Source organism: Chenopodium album, chromosome 23, assembly GCF_948465745.1.
Source record: "Chenopodium album chromosome 23, dcCheAlbu1.1, whole genome shotgun sequence".
Lineage (NCBI taxonomy): Eukaryota > Viridiplantae > Streptophyta > Magnoliopsida > Caryophyllales > Amaranthaceae > Chenopodium > Chenopodium album.
The window spans coordinates 293,172-314,191 of record NC_137856.1 but is presented as its reverse complement, the minus strand read 5'-3'; the positions used below and the strand labels follow the sequence as shown (position 1 = coordinate 314,191).

The window sequence follows — 21,020 nt, the reverse complement described above, 5'->3', positions numbered from 1 at the left end:
TGGTCCTTGAGCCAATAATAAAAAGTGATCCAAAATTTTCTTTATATTTACACTGTTTTTCTTAATAATTGCAACGTTTCACTTTTTAGAAACCTGCATACGAGGTGTAACATCACTACTTTTGGCTGTAGTTTCTCTCTCTATCTCTGACCTCTCCTAAAAAATTAGGAAGTACGGAGTCTTAATTTCATTCCTTGGATTAAATTACAAGTCTAATTCCCTCCATAAAAAACAGAGACGGCTTTCACCAATGCGAGGACATTAATCTGTAGCAATTGTATCCATGGCAAACATAGCTGAACAGATCAGACAGAGAATTCACTTGTCATTCAAAAGGTGTAATCAGTCATATAGAGATCACCTGGCAGCATATGAAAGAGATGCAGAACATTACTGAGAGGGTTCTTGATATGATTTTGGAATTGTAACAGTCAGCTGCAGCTTTCCGAGTTGGCAGAGTTTTACCGGATTCTTATAAACCATGATCCTGGCAAGATTTTGGCCAGAAAGAAGAACATATGCTATACTGAAAGAATCACCTTTCTCTGCTGCAAATTGCCACTCTCGTGTTGATATGACAAACCACTCTTTCTTAGAATATCGAGAAGCTTTCACTTCAATGTATTCCCTATTCTTTTCATCTCCAATCACAATGTCAAATGGTAAGCCCGTCTCTTTATCTTGATTGACCCAATTCACTTCTGCTCCATCAGCTTTTCCTGCAAAGTATCTGAAAGCCAACAGCTCTCCAAGTCTACCAATTCGCATTGCTTCTAGAGCACCCGGAGTATTAAGCTGATCTTTGCTTTTTGATTGTCCCGCTTCTGGGCAAAGGGACTCGACGACAATGTTGGTAGGATCAGCTAACATTTCCATACATTGACGCTGGTTGAATATAAGATCATCTTGATTCTCAAAAAGAGGGAAGGCAGATGAATCAGGGCCTACGACTCCATCATCTTCAATAATAGCATCTTCATTTATGTTGGTTAAATTCACTTCAGCTTCCTCCTGTACTGAGCCCTCAAAAAGACCCTCAACTGTACGTGTATTGCGACTTTGATCCATGATCACAGGTTGTGACCTGGAACCATTGGCAAGTGAACAACTAAAGCTGGGTGCAGTTTTCCAGTCCACAGGAGGCCAGCTCGAGTTTGCTCGCTTTTTCTTGGAATTGGAAGATAGGTCATTGATATCAGTAAAAAGGGCATTTCCAGAAAGTGCTTCATTATTCTCCAACAAGGACAGAGAAGAAGAAAGAGACCAGACGGGCTCCTCAATTGGAACCTTTTCCATCTTCTGGCTATTAAGGATGAAAAACTCCACTTGCTCTTCAGTTGAACCAGATTCTGCCATAGTAGTGATCATGTGAAGGAAATTGGCCAAATGCAACTCAGGAGAACCATCAAAGAATAATCGCGACAGTTCCATAAACACAGAGTGTGAATCAGAATCTTGAGTTGTGTATAGAATGTTGTCCTACAAAACAAAACCATGTTTATACCACTGAGAAAGGAATACATAATTTTTCAACATAGAAGTCCACAAAACTACACTACCTGAAGTAGGGAGTGGCATTCAGTCTTCTTCTTGGATGAACAGTCACACCTCTTTATTACATTACGATAGAACAACTTTTCAACTACACAAATTTTTAAATGATGTAATTTGCATCCAGACTGCTTGAGTTGACTGTATCTTTCTGGGTGTAGATTATAGAGGTAACGCTGGGCAAAGGGAAGCACCCATGTCACCATAGAGGTTTTTAAGCCACAATCAGAAAGCCCATAGTAAATAGCTTCACGAAACACAACCTGCAATGAAGTAATTAATAAAATAATTCTTTATATGAGAATATAGCAAACTAACACTAGTTATAGAATATATTGGTTTAGCAACATGTGCCCGCTCATCTGCACAAAAAGCTTCCCCTTCTGCTCCACCTTGACCATTGTGGATTTAAAATATACATGAAAAGCAATACAGGCAGGCATATGACAAAAAAAAACATTACAGCAGAAAACTCCAGCACAAGGGATTTTAGCAAGAGGAAAAATTCGAACAAGGTAACATTAGGAATATGCACCTGTGAATTTTAGTCATGCATATAATACAACTTTTTTTTAAGAAGATTAAAGTGAAGCTTAAAACAAAGCCATACAAATAGCACATTAAAGCCTTCCTTTTTATAATCTCAGCAGCAGCAACCTCTATTGGGTGCAAAACAGGAGTCTTGCAACAAATATAGCCAAAATTTAACCTTTAATTCACCCGGATTGTTAATAAATCAAGATGAATAGTGAAATTGGCCAGTTTTCTTGTAAGGAATTACATCCATTTTCTGAAAGCACTAACAGCCTCTGAAAGCTGAATGAGTTCCAAAAAAATACTGCACCCAACAAGTCACTGCTAACTTTGACTTCTGCACATTTCAATGAATCAATAATTTCCATAACATCATCAGCATGTAAAGAATTCAAAGACACATAAGAATTCGAGCTTCTGGTTTTACACCACCAATATTTTCCAGCCAATAATCCAAATGAAGGAAAGGATACCAAACTGTAGAGTATATGCAATTTCCACCTTGCAACTACAATCAGTGAGCAGCGACAAGAGCTCTGTTCATGAGAGACAGAAAAGGGAAATATACATACCTTCGAAATAGCAGGTATGCCTAAGTTCTGTAACAGAACAGAAACTTTTATTTGAAGCATCTCTCTTTCATCGTCGGTAAGCTCTCCAAAGTATAGAAACTCGATATTGTCTGAGTGCTTAAATTCTTTCTTTAAAGTATCATCATCAGACCAACATACAAGGCCAAAAGATGGGTGTAAGGAAACCCACTTATCTTGCATTGCTGGAAGTACTCTGAACTCGGACTGCAAGAGACATTCCTTCAAGTAAGACAGGTTATCAGGAGTGAACACACCACACTTCAGGTCATCCGCCCACTTGAGAAGAACTTGGAAAACCTGATACATGAAACACATTATTATCAGAAAATTTACACAGGTCAATAAGCTCGATTAATCATTGATAAAACATACCGCATTAGCTGCCTGTAGAGGGGAAGAGTTTTCAGACAACTGCCGCAAAATCTGAAGGTAATGACTAAAAGAAGGGGCCTCGTTGACACCACACTCACTCACAAAAAAGTCATGAAGTCCTGGATAAATAGAGCATAATGTCTTGCTACTAGCCTCTACAGAATTCTTCACATGCTTTCTACAGTCCAAAGCACCAGTAGAATCATGCCAGTAAGCTTCATCAGGCGATAGAAACACACCAGGTACAACATCCTCGTAGAGTTTGACAGAGGCGCAAGGGATGAATATGAAAGGTCCTGATTTTAAAGCATCCAGCACTAGTTGCCTACATGTTGCCATTTCCTTCCAAATGAAAGAATACATTTTTAACATTTGTGACAAGCTGCAAAGATCAAGTTCTTACTAAATTAGCTCCTTCAATTACAGTACATAAAGAGTGCAGCAGAAAGTAGAATAATATTTTTCAAACTAATTTGGGTGATACAGACGCCTTAGGCAATTCATAAGCAAAATCACAGTACAACAGCCAAAACTTGTGGTGGCTGTGACTGGGCAAGGGAAGGGCATACAGAAATGACAACTCTAAAAATGATTTATATCAACAACAACAACAAAAAAAAAAAAAAAAAAAAAAAAAAGAGTATGATATAAGAAAGCAAGCATGTGTCCTCACTTCTCTATTAATTAGATCTCTCCTGTCCAGCTTTCAGCCCCCTTCATTATTGTGAGTGAAAGAACCTATTCAGATTTGGGTCCAACTAAAAATAAAAAAAAAATAAATAAATAATAAAAAAAAAAAGAACTCTAACCTCTCCCAAATCTAAATTGCAGTGATTTATCCTAAATATTTCATTTCAATAAGACAGTGATTGCCAAAATAAACGTGGATTTCCCCTAAGCATTTTTTATACTTCATGACTTGGTTGGAAGGAGTTAGAAAGGATATGAAGCATATGGATTTGCATGGAATGAGCCCAATGAGGTATTTGATAGTAAGGGATGGAGGAGGAAGATTTTTGTCAATGACTATACAGATTAATCACTTTTGGTTCACGTAGCCGACCCCACTTATGGGACTAAGGCTTTGGTTGATTGATTGATTACTATAGGATGCAAGCCAATGGGACCCTAAAATTAGTCCATTCGAACTGGCACAATATCAATGAAATTTCATCATTTATACCACAAGGGATTGTTGTGATGAAGACAAATAATGTACAATGACACCAGTGAATTGACAGTTGATGGCTATGACATGGGGTATTAGTGTATTACCATAAGTGATTGAGTTGCAATGGATATGCTGGCTCATATTTTCACAAATTCATGTTTTAGAACTTAATAGACATGAGGGATAAAAAAAATGATATGTATCTCAGAGCCTAAGAGAAAGGAGAATGGTCAAGACACCTGCCTTGAAAATGAGAAACGAATTCCATATTTTAAAATGTAGTCAGATTTAAATAGAATATAATATATGGAATAATGTGAATAGTAGCCTATTCAAAATATTGCATCTGAATGTCATAATCATACAAAAAAAAGAATACTAGAGTTCATGACTTTCTACATTAACTTGAAGGGCAGTAAATTAAAGAGGTGATAGCTCTGTGGCTTATGACACCTCATTGTGCCACAGTAAATTCGCCTCACCTAGAACAATAAAGGTAATAGCTCTCTGTGCACCTTGCCAATTCTACACCACTTCCAGGTTCAAACGTTTAATATATTGGTTTTGGAAAGCACATGGTGAGAAGAGCTCCCTAGCAGTTAAGCAAACGATGTGGGTGCTATGATCAGAAAGGAATAGAAGACTTCTCTCAAATAGGGTTACTGCAGTGCCATGCAAGGTATAATTGCTTTCCTTAACTTTACATGAATTTGTACAACCAAAAGTTTCCATTATTTTTTGACAGGCTCTGTTCTTTCATTAGGATTTTCAGCCAGAAAATGTATACCCTATATGTTCATGAATCATGACTATTTATTAATAAAAATATCTTTTGTAGCTTCTTTAGATGGTAAAAAAGTACTGGGTTGTCCAATTTCTCTTACAGTCTTACAGAGCCACAGCAGCACATTGATTTGAATGACTGCTTAAGTTTTCATGAAATATGCTAAAGCTAGATTACAATGAATTTCTAAATCAACAAATTTAAGATTAAAGACCAAGAATGAGCAGCTTTATATCAACCAATGATCAAGAATAGGCAGAAAAGTGACAAGCTCTGCAGTAAATTACTACCTGGCTGTGAATGTAGACTCCAACGTTCTCCAAATTTGAAGCATTGCCAATACATCATCAAGTGTAACTTCAGTCTTGAAACCAATTTCTGTCAATAGTTTAACACTTTTGACCTGTTTCAAAAAAACTACATATCTGAGAAATATTCAAATCATCTTACAACATTCAAATAATTGCCAACGTTACACAAACAAAAGAACCCTCTCCTTTCAGTTTTATCATAGTATTGAGATATACTACCTATTTGCGGTAAATACATATATTTAAATATACAACCTCCTTTACAAAAATAAAAATAATTACACACTTTCCTTTATTGAGTGAAGGCAATCAGAATGGTTGGTTGGTTTCATCTAATCTATACTCCTCAAGCTCACCAAATATATCAGACTAGAACACGGTGATAGTCAACTGTTTCCTAGATTATCTGTTATTTTAACAAGATTGCACCAAAGTCTGACACAAAAAAGGTAAGGTCAGTGAAGGAACTGACAAGCACAATACTTCAATTTTAGACCCGAAACCAAAGAATCTCAGTCAGAGTGACATTTCATTAAGGAGCTCCAAAAGGCAGAAACAAAGGATATCTCAATTGGAGTAACAAAGAAGTGGAGCTATTTGATGGAAAATCATTCAAAAGTAAGTTGATAATACCATGCAATCAAAATATCAAATTGAATCTAGCTTTAACATTGAACTTCTTACAAAGAATATCAATCAAACTGACCTTTGGAACAACATATGGGGCATGACAACCAAGAATAGAACGGACAGCATCACAATCATAAAACAACTCTTTCGGATATTGAAGCTCGTTTGATATACTTGAAACTGCCCACCTGATATCAGATATGCAATGCCAGAACGAAGATCTGAAACATAAGTCATTCAGACCAGACTTACTGCTGCAACACCCAAACACTTTATCACTAAAATGATCATCCCATAAGTCATCTAGAACTTCCAAGAGATATTTGCACCTCTCTTGGTTACCATCCTTAGACAACTGGGAAAGTATATGAACTAATTCAGGCGATTCCCAATCTCTAACCACCAATCCTGGGGATATGAGCTGTCTGTCACTCGTCATCTGACTAAGAACAGCAGAAGACAAGTCAGCAACAGATTTCTCAGAGGGAATTACTTTGACAAAATCTGTGACCCCTAAGTTCTGAAAAAACTTCCTCCACTTCATTAATCTACCTGGCACTGACTCAGTAATGGGGTGCTTCAAATACATACCATCAACCTCGTGCCACTTGTAATTTAAACCACTTATCAATTTCTTTGCATCAATAGAATTTCCATATTCTTTATTAAAATGAATCGGCACCTCAACCGGTCGCTTGTATCCATGATTTGTTAAAATTAAAGCTTTACTGCATAGTTCAGAAATTATGAGTTCTCTTTCAACATGACAATCTACACAAGTAGAGTTCAAATGAAGCATTATAAAGGTGATATATTCCCTCATTAACTGCATGCTATCAGTCGATCTGTCACCCGATATAGATGGTAAAATATGAATCTTAACAAGTTCATGAGCTGACATCTGCTGAACACCAAGCTTCTGCAGCATACTTGTACAGTTATTGATTAAAGTAACGTCAGCAGATGCCTCTGAAAAGAGGGCAGGGTTTACAATCCTCAGTGTAGCATATAAGCAGGGAAAAGCTTCATTACCAAGTTCACCACCAAGGCCAGTGCTTATGTAGTCAGCATGAAACCAGATGGTACCATCATCCAACGAGCCATATGTACTATCAGACAGTGGAATAAATGGCACTTTTTTCAGGTTATTTATAAGATCCAGTTCGGAGCCTGAATTCCTTAAGTTTGGTGCATGGAAGTGAAACATGCTGTGAAGTTCATTAAGCAAAGAGAAAAGCCAATGAAGACCCATTGATTTTATACCATCTTTCATTCGGCCCAAGGAAGATATGAGCTGTACCAATATCTTTGGACCATATTCCTCAACACCGAGTGCTCTAGCAAGTACATCCGACAAACTTACATCCTTGTGTAAAAGACCAAGTCCAAGTTGTTCATACAGTATAGTGTCAGGCAACAGCATCTGTGCTTGCTCATTCCAGCCTCTTAAAACCTTGCATGGAGGGACCCACTTGTCCTTGCACCCAGCCTGAAGCAAGCAATTTGATTGTCGTAATTTAGCAATAATCATCCGAGGGAGTCCAGAAAAAAATCCATGCACTTCACCCATAAGAGGAACAAAGCTCATGTAAATACTCACTGCTTTCGCAGGATTCTCTCGGAAACAAGGAAGAGAGCAAAATAATTTCTCTGCATTAACAAATAAAACAGGAAATTCTGACAACAACCATTGATTCCATGGGCTATCTCCATCAACTTCTTCTCTAGAAGAAGGAAGGACAAAGTCAGCTTGAAGTATAAATTTGAGGCCATATGTTCTCAATGGTAGAAAAGCAAAAACAGGCTGCTGACCTAAGAATGGTTCATAGTCGCCATTTATTGTCTCATTCAGTGTCAAAGCTATAGATATCTCAGTCATATGAACATTGGACCGGATAACTTTGGGATGCAGCTTGTTAGAAGCCACAAACCAAGTCATTTGCTCTTTCCCATGAGATACTTTGACAATTCCATCTCCTAATATCTCTTTTCTCATAATAATAAGCGAGTCATTTAGCATATTCCTTAACTTGATATTCTGAAGACGGTGAAGAAAAAGTAACAACGAAGGATGGAGATCAGAAAACATAGACAAAATGCTACTCATTGCTGATCCTTCCAGTAATTTTGATTTGAAAGGAAGCACTATACATGTGTTCCAACAATTCTCGCCCTTTTGAAAATCATCTCCAGGTACCAATCTTTTAAGCATGTCAATATCACAAGGTGGTACAATTGTTGGTAATACAAACCCAATCTGACCCTGACCAACATCAAACTTAATATGAAATCCATTTGAGTGAATTTCCGGAGCATCTGTAACCTGTGTGAAAAGCAACTAAAATTAAGATGCATAGGTGACAACTTATAAGATATAGAAGAAATATTTTCCAAAATATTCTGCTTGTCTTAAGAAAGTATCTTCTGTAGTATTTTTGCATGTTCACAATAACAAGCAATAAGCTAAGCGGCCTAAGCCATCCTGTAAAAATGCAAGTGAAACTACATGCTTTAACATAAACAGAAATTAAACCAGCATTTTTGTCACAAACTTGATACTAGTAACCATTTCATGATAAATGAGTATTTGATTGCATACCCGAAAAACTGATTTGAAACCAATTCCTTTTTGTCCAATGTAGCCGGCAGAAGACCCTTTTTTAGTAGAGTTCCCTACATCACAAAGAGCTCTTATATTCTCTGCACCAAATCCTATCTCATTATTAAGAATAGTAATTCCGCTATCTTGAAGGATGAAGCTTAGAGTAGGTTCCACATTGTCAGGGTAAATATTATCATCAGCATTCTGAACCTGTGAATTTAGAGATTAGAGAAATAGGAAGGTCAAATATGTTACAATTGACAATTGGGAAAATCATCTCATTTTTGCATGACAACATCCATTATAACAACAATAACTCTTGTTCTATGATAAAGATAACAATTTTACACCATGAAATTAAATATTATGAATCGGGAAACCCAAAAAGGCAAATAAACAATCCCACCCCCATTCTCCTAGCCAAAACCAAAAAACAAATATATAGAGGAAAGACACAAAAATATCCGAATTTAGGCAATATATTACTTTTAAAGCATAATTAGTTTGGACATAATAATTCGTCATGTTTTCAAATCACATCTGTCAGTGTGTCTAGTAATCCCAGCAAATAAAAATATTGTAAAAACACCTATACAGATAGTATCTCCCATTCTATACAAGTTTATCATGATGGTCCCCCCATGTTGAGGCAGGTATAGGGAGTAAAGTATATGCCACCTTACCCTGCCATTGCAAAGAGGCAAATTTTAGACCCTTAGACACAAAGGCTGCCTACCAGATCACGAGGAGAGTTTAATTTAGCAAATGAAACAGACTGTATGCATACATCTAGACCCTAAATCCTGCAACAACAGGATCCTCAGTTGATGTAAACAAAGTCAACAAGAGCTTGCCTATACAATTTTGCATGGGTTCTTTTAGCATAATTGGTAGATCAATATAAAATATCAGCAATTCATCCCATTTTCATGTGTTTCCTCTCTTCAGCATCTCCCCTTCTTCAATATTCCTTTTTCTTAAACTCGATAAATTGTTTGACTGTACCACTATTTGGTCAACCGGGGGGAGAGTGTTAATAAGGAGTTCCATCATAATCTTGAGTTTTCCCCAGGAATTCAAACTACGTACTTGTATATAGTACCACAAATCCAATAGTACTACCCATGCCCCCACTGTCTTAATATCAGTATTAGTTTAATTTACTACTTATTTTAGAATAAAACTCATAACAACAATTCCATCTCTCTCCCCCTCTCTCTCAACCCATTTACATCATACTCATTGTCAGAATGAAGCTCCCTCTCTCTCTTCTAAACAGAGACTGAAAAAGGAGAAGTACAAATTTAACCAAGTGTCAAAAAATGAAAGCCAGAGATTGAGCTTTAGTGTAGGAGGAATGTGCCACACCCATATGTGTCACTGCAAATTCACCATCTCAGAACATAACAAGAAATTTTAGCAGGTTTTAACAGCAACTTATACCAGATCATTCATTGCTCAATGTTCAGACCCTTCAATTCATAAAATTGACAGTATATCACAAAAAATGTTGGCTCCATAGATGTATTAGTCACTCCTTTCAAACCAAGTCATCAAAAATGGATAGCCTATAAGGTTGTTACTACTTTAGAGCTTTCATTAAAAAGATCAAATTAACAGATAGTTGGCACCTGGAAAGATATGACATCTTTGATGTTTCTAGTTTTGTGGGCCTCCCTTCTCCAGTAGTTCTCCATGTTCTTTCTCTCGTATAAATCAGTGGTTCTACCGGGGACGAAAACCAATTAACCAAATTATATTATTTGGTTCTAATGAAACCGTAAACACATCCTTGACTAAACTTATTATTGGAAAGAGATACTCAAAGAATGCAGTGTGGCAAAGCTAAAACAAAGATCCAGGCTAAAAAGAAAAGGTATTATATTAATAAATGTAGAAGAAGATTACAGAAAGAGGACAAGAAATTACCAAATTGATCCAATTACTTTGAATCTCCCAAATTGTTTAACCCTCAAAAGTCCCTGCTGCCCTAACCATAACGATGCTAACAATAGTACTTTAACATAGAGCACAGCACACGATACCAGCTTGATCCCTGGATTAATTCGTAGCTACATACGCTATTACTTACCTAATATGGAAGCAAAAGCCAATAGGAGTAGACTCTTAAGATAATGGAATTCGTTTTGTCCAGCACAGCATGAAAATGTCTAGTGAAATTCCCCACTCCATGACACATTTCATTTGTATTATCCCCCCCCCCTCCCAAAGCTAGCATCGACACAAAAGCCTGCACCTTCCCTATGAAATTTGCTCATGGAAATGCAGAATATTAGGGTTAAGTCAAGCATGTAAATAAAAGGATTTACACAAAAAGACAAACAAAGTATCTCCCGTCAAAATCTTAGTGCATCAAAAGGTTGTGTTTCGACACATGCACTCGTCTATAAGTATGCAGCCTAAAATAATAAAACTTTATTATATGCTAGATTTAACTAAAATGTCTTGCCATATGTAAACATATTAAGACTATTTTGTCAGTCAGGTGTAATGAACCGACTTAGGGGAGGGTATTATGGGTAGTTTAGTATGTTGGTAGCTATCAAATGTGGTATGGGCAATTTGGGAAGTCTAGTATTATTAGGTTAGTAGTTTTTAGCCTTAGTATAAATAGAGAGAGGGAAGAAAGAAGAAGGCAGAAATTTGGTGTGAACCCTTGAGAGAGTTATGGCCTAAATCCATTTTTTTAGAGTTGTGAGCTAAACTTACTATTAGAGAGTAATAGCCTTAAGCTATCAAACCTATCTTTTGTAATCATTGCCATTTTTTATCAGTATCCAAGCTTTAATTTTTTTTGTTGTATTATTAAATCAGAAATATAAACCCAGAAAATCAGTCCATTACATCAAGAAGATGAGTTAAATCATATACTATTCCTTCCCCCCAACTCATATGCTACTATCTCGGCATACGCATACCTATCTCTCTCTCCCTTCAGCATGCACAAGCACTGCCAACCAGCGAACATAACGGAGGACTCGCATCACTCAAGTGCCAAATTCCTCACTTATTATTTTTCTTCCTCTTGAATTGACGCCACGATTTTCAAATGTAGAGTTTTTTAAACCCTAACAAAATTTCTCCTTCCACTTAATTTCCCTCTAGTGAGTGGTGAGTGCAATATCCCGTGTCCACGCCCAGGGTACGCCATCCATCACAACTACAAGGATCTCAACTAAATACTTAGTAAGACAAAACTAAATAAGCCATGAGTTTGCATAGTCAATTAAAGTTCCATCAACAAGTTTAAATTTATGGAAAAAAGAGAATAGCTAACAAAAAAACCAATCAAGCAACTGTGATACAAAACCAAGAATTAAAAAAAAAAATTTAAAAATTAAAAAAATGAAAAAAAACCAAAGTCCTCTAAGCATGGGTACAAAATAAGCATAAAGGCACACATGACATACCAGCTCAAGAAGGAAATGTGAGTCTTGCGAATACAATTCTTCTGAGAGACAATGAAGTGCTCGCCCCAAACGGGCATGTTGTTTCTTCAACAAACTACTTTCCATATCAGAGATATTAGGGTCCAATCCAAACTCATCCCGCCTAATTGATTCAACAACAAGAGCAGCCTTCTCTATGTCTTGTTCAGCCAGGTGATGTGATAAATTATTTTTAGAGTACTGCACTTCTGAGCCACCCATGTTCACGGATGCATCCATATCATTTTTATGCAGGTCGAGTTTTTTAGAAGGAGAAGGGGTCTTATCAGGTGGACGCTGGGTAAGGTCAATCTCCTTCACATCAGAACCCATGTTTGTCAGTGAAGGAACTCCAGTTAGTATCAAGGACTTGTAATCAGTTATTGGACAAACTGAATGGTGATCATGGATCCACTCAACTATACCCAATGATAAACCAATTTCATGCAGCATAAGACGCTCCATATGTCCTTTACACTGAATCAATATAGCTGAAGCAACATCTTTGATCAAAGCCTGCATTCCAGAAAGTAATACATCAGCTGCAAAACAGCGAAATTCTGAAGGCAGGAAAGCTAGACAATCAATAACAATTCTTGATGCAAGGGACACAGCACAATTCATCCCACTCGACTTCTTGACAAGATTCACACTTGAATGACAATTAACCGATTCATTCTCTCTCGGTATTTTCTCACTCCTATGCCCATTACTATAATCCATGTTTTGCACAAAATCTGCCATGACAACTTCAAATCCTTGCCGTGCCTGGCATTTTAGAAGGGACAAGGGCACATGACTTTTCCCACCAGACAACACAAACAATGAGAGAAGCTGCACCGCAACTTCAAAAGGCGATTCATGAAGTAAAGCTTGAAAGAACAGATCCCCAGAAGCTGAATGGTCAATTCGAACAACTTTACCCTCTCTTGTCAAAAGACATAAAAAGCCTTCCACATTAACCTTTGAATGCAGCCATTCCAGAAGAGGCCCAAGTGAAGGAGCATACACAAGATCCCAATGCAGCCATGAGTTTAGATCTGTCAAATATGGTGTTTTAAGTAATATTTCAATGGCATTTCTTGATGTAACTGATCCAAATTTACCATCAACCCGCTCCAAGTCTGCTATCAGCCCAGAATTGTCAAACACGTCAATTCCATTAGCACCAGCAGAATCAACATACTTAGAGGTGCCTGACAATGTTGCAGAGAAAACAACACAATTGGATGAAACACTGTCTCTCTGCTTCCCTACCAACTCTAGGAGCTCTTGTGTACTACAGCTTTCGTTAATTCTGAAACTGATTTGAGGAAATTGCCGAATAAGCAGTTCAGATATTTTATCCTTGGTTACAACGCCTTCCTCCCAGAGGCTGCTTGAGGCTTGGGACAATAACGTAACCAATTGTTGTTGAATCATGGTAACCTCCAACAACTGGGATTCATGAACCTCCCCTCTAACAAAATTCAGGAGTTCTTTAGGGAGTAAAGAAGGATTTCTTTCTAAGAACGAAAAAAAATCCCCATGACCAAGCAACTTGAATTCTTTAACTGAAAACTTCTCACTCAACCAAACTTCACAACGAAAAAGTTCCTTTATAAACATGAGCAATCTATCCACAAGTGAACTTCCACCAGATAACACAGTGCTTTCAACAAGATAATCTGAGGCTTTTCTGACAATATCTTCCAAATTAACACCTGAAAATTGGAAAAGGCATTACATAGGAATAATGATAAGAAAATAATATAAATCCACAAAAGCACAAAGGGAGTCAAGGAAGCAGCACCCATGGAAGTAGTTGTATGCATAATCTCAGTGAAAAATGATATACGGGAGCCAAATATGAAGGCTATAATACACGAAATCGGAGCGATTTAGGAGGTGTCGGAATTTTACGGAACATTACGGGATGCATCCCGGGTCAGATAATATTGTTTCGACCAATATATGACCATTATCTGCCTACTTTCAGGCCCCGTGAAAGCTTATAGCCAATACAAGAGGCGTGTACAAAAACGAGTAAATTGACAGTTTTAAGGCATATTGAGTGGTTCCACCCACCTAATTGGAGTCCCGAAAAGTATTAGGGACCATGGTAAATATCTCGCAACTTTTATTTCCGGGCGTAAAAAGGTCAAAAAATTCCAAAATTGAAGGCTATTATCCACGCTTTTGAGGAATTTTTTAAGTTACGGGGGCGAAAAGTCTTGAGATCGTAGGGAATACATCTTAGGGTCATATAATGACGTTTGGAACCATATATGACCATTACATGTTGTCAAAAATGTGTATGGTAGGCTTAAGTTCACTAAATCAGTGCAAGTTTCGAACGGGTTAATTAACCGTTTAAAGGCATATTGAATGGTTCCGCCCATTGGACTCCCGAAGGATATTAGTGACCATGGGAAACATCTCGGTAATTTTTAATTTTGGTCGAAAAAAAGTCAAAAAAATTCCAAAATTGAAGGCTATTATCCACGCTTTTTGAAGAATTTTTGAGTTTACGGGGCCCAGTGGCAAAAAATCTTGAGACCCTAGGGGATACATCTTAGGGTCATATAATGCCGTTTGAAACCATATATGACCATTATATGTTGTCATAAATGTCCGTGGTAGACTTGAGTTCACGAAATCGATGCAAGTTTGGAACGGGTAAATTGACTATTTAAAAGCATATTGGATGGTTGCACCCACCTAAATAGGCTCCAAGGGTGCATTAGGGTACATGGTAAGCATCTAGGCAATTTTCATTTTCAGGTCAAAATAAGTGGAAAATTGTCCAAAATTGAAGGCTATAATACACTATTTCGGATTAATTTTTGACATTTTGGATGACTACTGGGGTCATTACAGGAGGTGAATAATTATCATGGGAGCTTGCAACCCAATTACGTTTAGAAGAAAACGAGAAAAGCTAATGACAGAGAACAATAATTTCATAATCAGAACAGAACATAAAATAAAGCATGTTGTGCTTTATTACAAAATGTTGTAAAAAGAAGACATGTTGGAGTGTTGGACTATAGCATCTTCCTCCTAGACTTGGTTTAAGGAATTCTAAAGAGGGTAGAGACGGAGAGTACACAATCAGCTTAAGTATTGAATGTTTGCACCAAACATACTACTAGTTACATCACCAATGTCAACACTTGGTCAAAGCTCTCCCTAGAGGTGGCAAGTCAGGTCACATGTCGTGTTCGGGTTAGATTTCGGGTTAATTTTCAAAAATAGTGTATAACTTAATATTAGTACAAAGTATGATTTATGGGTAGAATTTGGGTTGTTCGGATTCTGTTTAGGTCGGGTTTGGGTTACTCTAAGTAACTTCATGTCGGGTTTGGTTCGGGTCAGTTTGGTTCGGTTCGGGTCGGTTTGGTTCGGTCGGTTCGGCCTTAGTAGATGTCCTACTTTCGCTTGCTCCTCTATACATAAGTTTCTAGTAGAAACCAGTAATGGAGTATCCGAAATTCTTCCAAACTTTCACTCCATCTCAATTATCTAATCATTACACTCCATGTTATCCTATAGTTAAGATATAAAACTTTGTTCTTCACATCTAGATTATTACCATTAATTTCCAGCCATGCTGAAATACAGACTTCCAGCACATCTAAGCATTGCAGTTATGAAGACCAACGTAATTAAGTCAAGAATCCATAATATCGTCCTTTTCTCATATAGTGATTGATCTTTGTTAACCCCCTCCCCCCGGGACAACATCAAACAAGAAACCAATTGAATTACTTACATGGAGCAGTCTTTGACGAATCCCTATCGTGAAGGCCAAGATCCTTTTCAATGGGATCAATATCAATGCTTTCATACTCCATTATCTCCTTAGCTTGATTGTCTTCCTGTCCCAATTCACCCATGAATTGGAATGTATCATACATGCTATCCCACATCCCCTTTCTAATAGATGTTACCTGCAACATTAGGGGTAACATTATATATTCATGTTCTCAAAACCCATTATCCTCAAGAGCATTGTATCATGATCAGACTAATTATTGTACACACATACATCGCAAACGGAGGCAAATTCGTCATCACATAGCAACTCAATCAATCAAACTAATATAATATCCACCACAGTCCACAAACACTAAGATACAGCAGATTCAAAAAGCTCAATAAACTAGAAACTAGAAAGTGAATAACTTTACAAGGGTCATGCAATTTTCAATTTATTTAATATATCAAAGGAGAATCAAACCAAACTTCTACAAAAGAGGACTAGAGGAGAAAGTATATGGACTATGGAGCCCCAGTCACAGAGATTAAAACTTAAATGACATTCCCCCCACCCCCACCCCAAAAAAAAAATAGTAAAAGGAAAACAAAAAAGGGAAAAATTTAAACACAACCACAGAACATGGCCTCATGACTCAGCCGAGCCACATAGTTATCAAGATCAGTTTCTCAGACAACTAAATTATTGAATCATGGGACAAGAAAAAGGATACTAAGATTCTCACGATCAAATAAAAATACTCACCGCAACATTCAGCAACCCTACAAGTGGATAATCTGAAAATGCTTTTCTAATTCTTTTTCTTTTTCCACCTGTCATTTTATGGAATTCTAGCATTTTTTCCAAGACCTGCACCATAAGACAAGGTAAACACATTTAATAGCATCCCATATAGTACAAAAAAATTGCAGCAAATATAAGATAAGTAGATAACTAAAAGACAAATCTAGAGATGTACTTTCTAGCATAATGCTATGCCTACTTTTAAGAATTATTTACCAGGGAAATGGATAACGCCCCTTTTTGTGTCTTTTTTATATATCTCTTTGTAATTTGGCCAATTAAAAATGGAATCAAAAGCAGTTTCACAATTTCAACAGATTAAATTTCAGCAATTGGTATTTGGTGCTCAAAAACAATATAAGCTGAAAAAAGATCCAAGTAGCTATACCCGGTTTACTCCATTATATGATCTTTGATTACCACTTGTTACCGAGTAGATACAAGAAGAAAATCATAGGGGGCAAGTTCATTACATTTATGAGCCTTAAATCCAGCCACCACTTGACAAATATTTCTATGCTTGATATAGTGTATAAGGTAATCTCAATGATATACAGTACAGCCACTATAGCCTTAATTTTCTTCAGTGTTTATTTATAATACCTGCCTCAAAGCCTTAATATTGAATTTTTGTGAGTGTAAAATTCCAATATTATACACTATTTGCCCTAACATATAAGTTCTACTAGCAATCAATTAACACCTAATTGCAGCAAGGTTTTAAGATCATATTTCAGTAATAGTTTGCATTAGATCATTAGCAATGAAAAAATCAGATGTATGTAACAATAGAACAACTTTCTCAACAGCTACATACTCCCTCCATTTCACAAAGATGGTTACACTTCACTTATCACTAAAACCAAGAAAATGATTAGAAGTCCTGGAATGTTGTAAGAAAAAAACAATAATGAAAAGTAAGTAGTGGAATGATATAAGAAAAGAATATTAAAATAGTGTATAGACATCTAGTAGTGGAATTCTATGTTGCTTATCCAACACAGTGTCGGAGGACTCAACTCCAAAATTTAGGCGGACACGTCAACACGGTCAAAAGAGTGTCTTCACCAGTTTTCTAGACACGGCTATCATATAAAGTGTCCAGAAAATTTCTTTCAACCTTTATGTTAGACATATTAATAATAATCAGATATAAAATTAAAATACTTCCTAAGTTCCCCTAATATTGCAACATAGAGGAGGGGGCACGGATTTTAAGAAGCGGAGAGAGATAGAGAGGAATAAAGATAGGACCCATGAGATGAGGAGAGAGAAAGGAAGGAAGAAAACATGTGCAAATAAGGAAATGTAGCAATATTTGTGAAACCTCCTAAAATGGTAATTGTTGCAATATTAGGGGAACAGGGAAAGTATATAATTAGTCGTAAAATTAAAAGTAAAATATAATAACGCCTCCGTTTCTTATTATTTTATGTGCAATAAAAGAATATTTTATAACTCACAAATAATACCTTGTTGTTGCACATAATAAGAAACAGAAGGTCGTAATTAGCTGTAAATAAATTAAGAATAATTTCTTCATGATGATGCGTCATTTTCATCTTTAGCAAACGAGGGAGAAAGAAGACAATGGAAAAGCAAAAGTGAACACTTGTTAGCAGCTAAAAAGAGACATTCATAAAAATAAAAAGTAGTTCCAGCGGAAACACTAACATACCTCTACTGCTGCGTGCTGCCGGCAAGCCTCCTTCCAGGTTGTGATAAACATCCGAATAGAATCATTATCATCAGCAATGTTTGAATTAATTTCCTTCTCTGGCTCAGTGCTTCCAGAGAGTAAGAAAGTTTCTTGTTCATTTGACTTTCCATGACTCTGACTTTTCAATTTTCTTTTCTTTTTCGGCAGCGTACTTCTCTGATTGCAATTTAAGCTCTGAGTATGTGGAGAAGAATTATCACCAATTTCTCCTTTCAATCCCAGCCTTGTCCTCTCTTCAGCTACAGATGGGTAAGGACAGCTACTCACCCTATCTCCATTTTTTCTTTTTACGAAAGAGGACTGAGACTGGTTACTCGTTAAGCTGTCATTTCCTAGATTTTCATTATCAGAGATATCTGTCATATCCTCATCCTCATCAGAGCTAGACGAAACAAATCGTATGTGCTTCCCACGGAAGTCCTTGTTGACAGAGGCAAAGGATGTGACACGCTCACTTATGACACTGAAACGGTTATCAAGTTCCTTCTTTTGCAAAGAGAAAAGTGGCCTTTTTTTACTTTGCTTATTGCATTTCTCTTTCACTGCCTCCATACACTTCTCCAAAACAAGATTTTGAGCATTCTGGGCCTTGTGTAAGAAACTTATGTGCAACCTGAAACAGTATGTAGGTATTAGATCACGTCATCTAATCATCAGCGATTGTCCAAGAAAGAGGTTTGAGCAAATTTGACATAGAAGGAGCCCACATTTTATGTAAAAGCCAAAAGAATTTTCTTGTAAAACAGCAACTAGCCCCACCCCCACTACAGGTTTGAATTTCCAAGAAGACAACTAACAGGATTTTAAGAGTTTGGAAACAAACACGGCTCAATGTTGTGAATAAACAATGATCCATCAGAAGTACAGAGAAACCAATTTCAACATCATTTCTTCAACTGCTAAAGTGAGCAAACAGCACACGAAGGGAGAGCTATGAGCTTTACTAATTTTGGTTCAAAGAATATTCAGCTGAAAAGTTAATAAACTTGAAGTATCAAGCTATTTTGATCAAAAAGGCAGTCTCCTTATGCTTCATAAAGAACCTGAGTGGAGACACACTTTAGGGTGAAATAAGACCGCAACTCAGATATAAGAATTTCAAATGTCCCTATATTTTCCAACTTTTAGTATGTGTTCAATGATAATCTTGGCTATTGTTTGTAGCATTCACTTTTATCTAAAAGCTTAAAGATTGATCTTCATATGCATAAAACACATAAAGGCTACTGCTGTGGATTATATAATGCTTCACACTTATCCCAGCCAACACTGGAAAAAAATAAAAATAAAAAATAAAAAGAGCAAGGGGTCATTGAAAAACCAATGTACCACCCAACGTTCACTTATCACACATTCACACATCTCAAGGAAAGCAACAACGTAAATTAGGAAGCATCAAAGACACAAGCAAGCATTTAACAAGTACCACAAGCATGATGTTTGTTAACTTGTGAGAAGTTTATATCATTTTTGTTAGGCAGTCAAAAACCAGTTATAAATTGTTCTTATAAGGTAATAGTAACAACTAACAAGTGATAATTGCCTACCCCAAACTCTGGATCCGCAAGCCAAGTAACCTGGGGTTTGTCACTTTACACTTCCTTGCAACAAAATCCAGGAACTCCTGGATTGCAACCTTCTGGTTCTTCTGTTTCTTACTATAAAACAGCAAAAGATAAGAAACTATTTGGTCGCTTGTTATCTTGTACACTTCCTCCACATCATTGTTTAGAGAGAAATAGTGCATTACAAGGGGGTGCCGTAAAAAAGGACCCAACTCAAGCTCTTCAAACTTCTCAACACACTCATTCTTGCATATGGCCTCTTGCAAATCAAACAAAGACGTAATCTTGTGAACAGCCACATGACAACGAATAAACGTATTGACCTAACATACAAAAAAACACCACCAATCAACAAATAAGTTTCATTCATACCTAACATTATAGGCCAAATAAAAATACTCCATCACTCTAAAATAACAGTTCACACAAATGTCATAAAACACACAAAATTGCATAGATATTAACCTGTGCTTCGACAAGGATAAGTTGGTGGAGGGAAGGAACTTGATGGAGCTGAAACCCTAACGAATCCCAAGAGTCAGCTTGCAACTTAGCCAACACGCATTGCGACAGCTTCAAAACGGAAACATGCTCTCCAGCTCCAATGATTTGACGTCGAGCACTCCCAACCGCAGTCTCAATCTTATCAAGAGTTTCCTTACGATCACCAGCATTCGGAAATTTGGGATTTGGGCGAATACTAATCGATTCGCTGTTTCGTTGTTGATTTTGATTCTGCAAAGGAGGATGGCTAGGGTTGTAGTTGTTCGTCGTTGCAGGGGATGATAAATTCTGCGGAAATCCAACGGGATTATTAATATTATGATGGTGAACTCCAGGATTGTTCGGAATTGAGAAATTGTTGTAGAAATTGGGGTTTTGAAATGGTAAATTAGGGTTTTGGAAAAGAGGGTTTTGATTGTGAGAGTACAAACCCATGCTTTGGAGGAGGAGGAGATTGGGATCAAATTGCTGAGGCTGAGGTTGTGGTGGAGGTCCACCACTTCCGGCGAAGCGTTGGGGACGATGGTTCTCCATTGAAGAGAGATTGAAGGTGGCGGGAAAGAGTCTCAGGGTTTAAGCTTTAAGCAGGGTTTAAGGGTTTTGCAATTTCTTAGCCTCAACCTATAAGGGTTAGTTTGGTCTTTTTCTTATACGGTATAAAAAACGATTAATGAACTAAATTACTAAGGAA

General features: G+C 37.0%; 1 protein-coding gene across 1 annotated transcript; it reads right to left on the bottom strand.

Annotated features, from left to right (window-relative positions):
- Positions 1-18: 18 nt before the first annotated feature.
- Positions 19-20,863, bottom strand: LOC145609490 (protein NO VEIN-like). The gene is made up of 13 exons (XM_081664963.1): positions 20,291-20,863; positions 19,808-20,148; positions 18,219-18,873; positions 16,502-16,606; positions 15,752-15,929; positions 11,980-13,700; positions 8,546-8,758; positions 6,023-8,269; positions 5,296-5,408; positions 3,051-3,432; positions 2,658-2,975; positions 1,560-1,814; positions 19-1,479 (listed from the first exon to the last, which is right to left on the bottom strand). Exons 1-13 carry the CDS (start codon positions 20,861-20,863, stop codon positions 391-393), a joined length of 8,190 nt encoding a protein of 2,729 aa, XP_081521089.1. The 3' UTR covers positions 19-390.
- Positions 20,864-21,020: the final 157 nt, after the last annotated feature.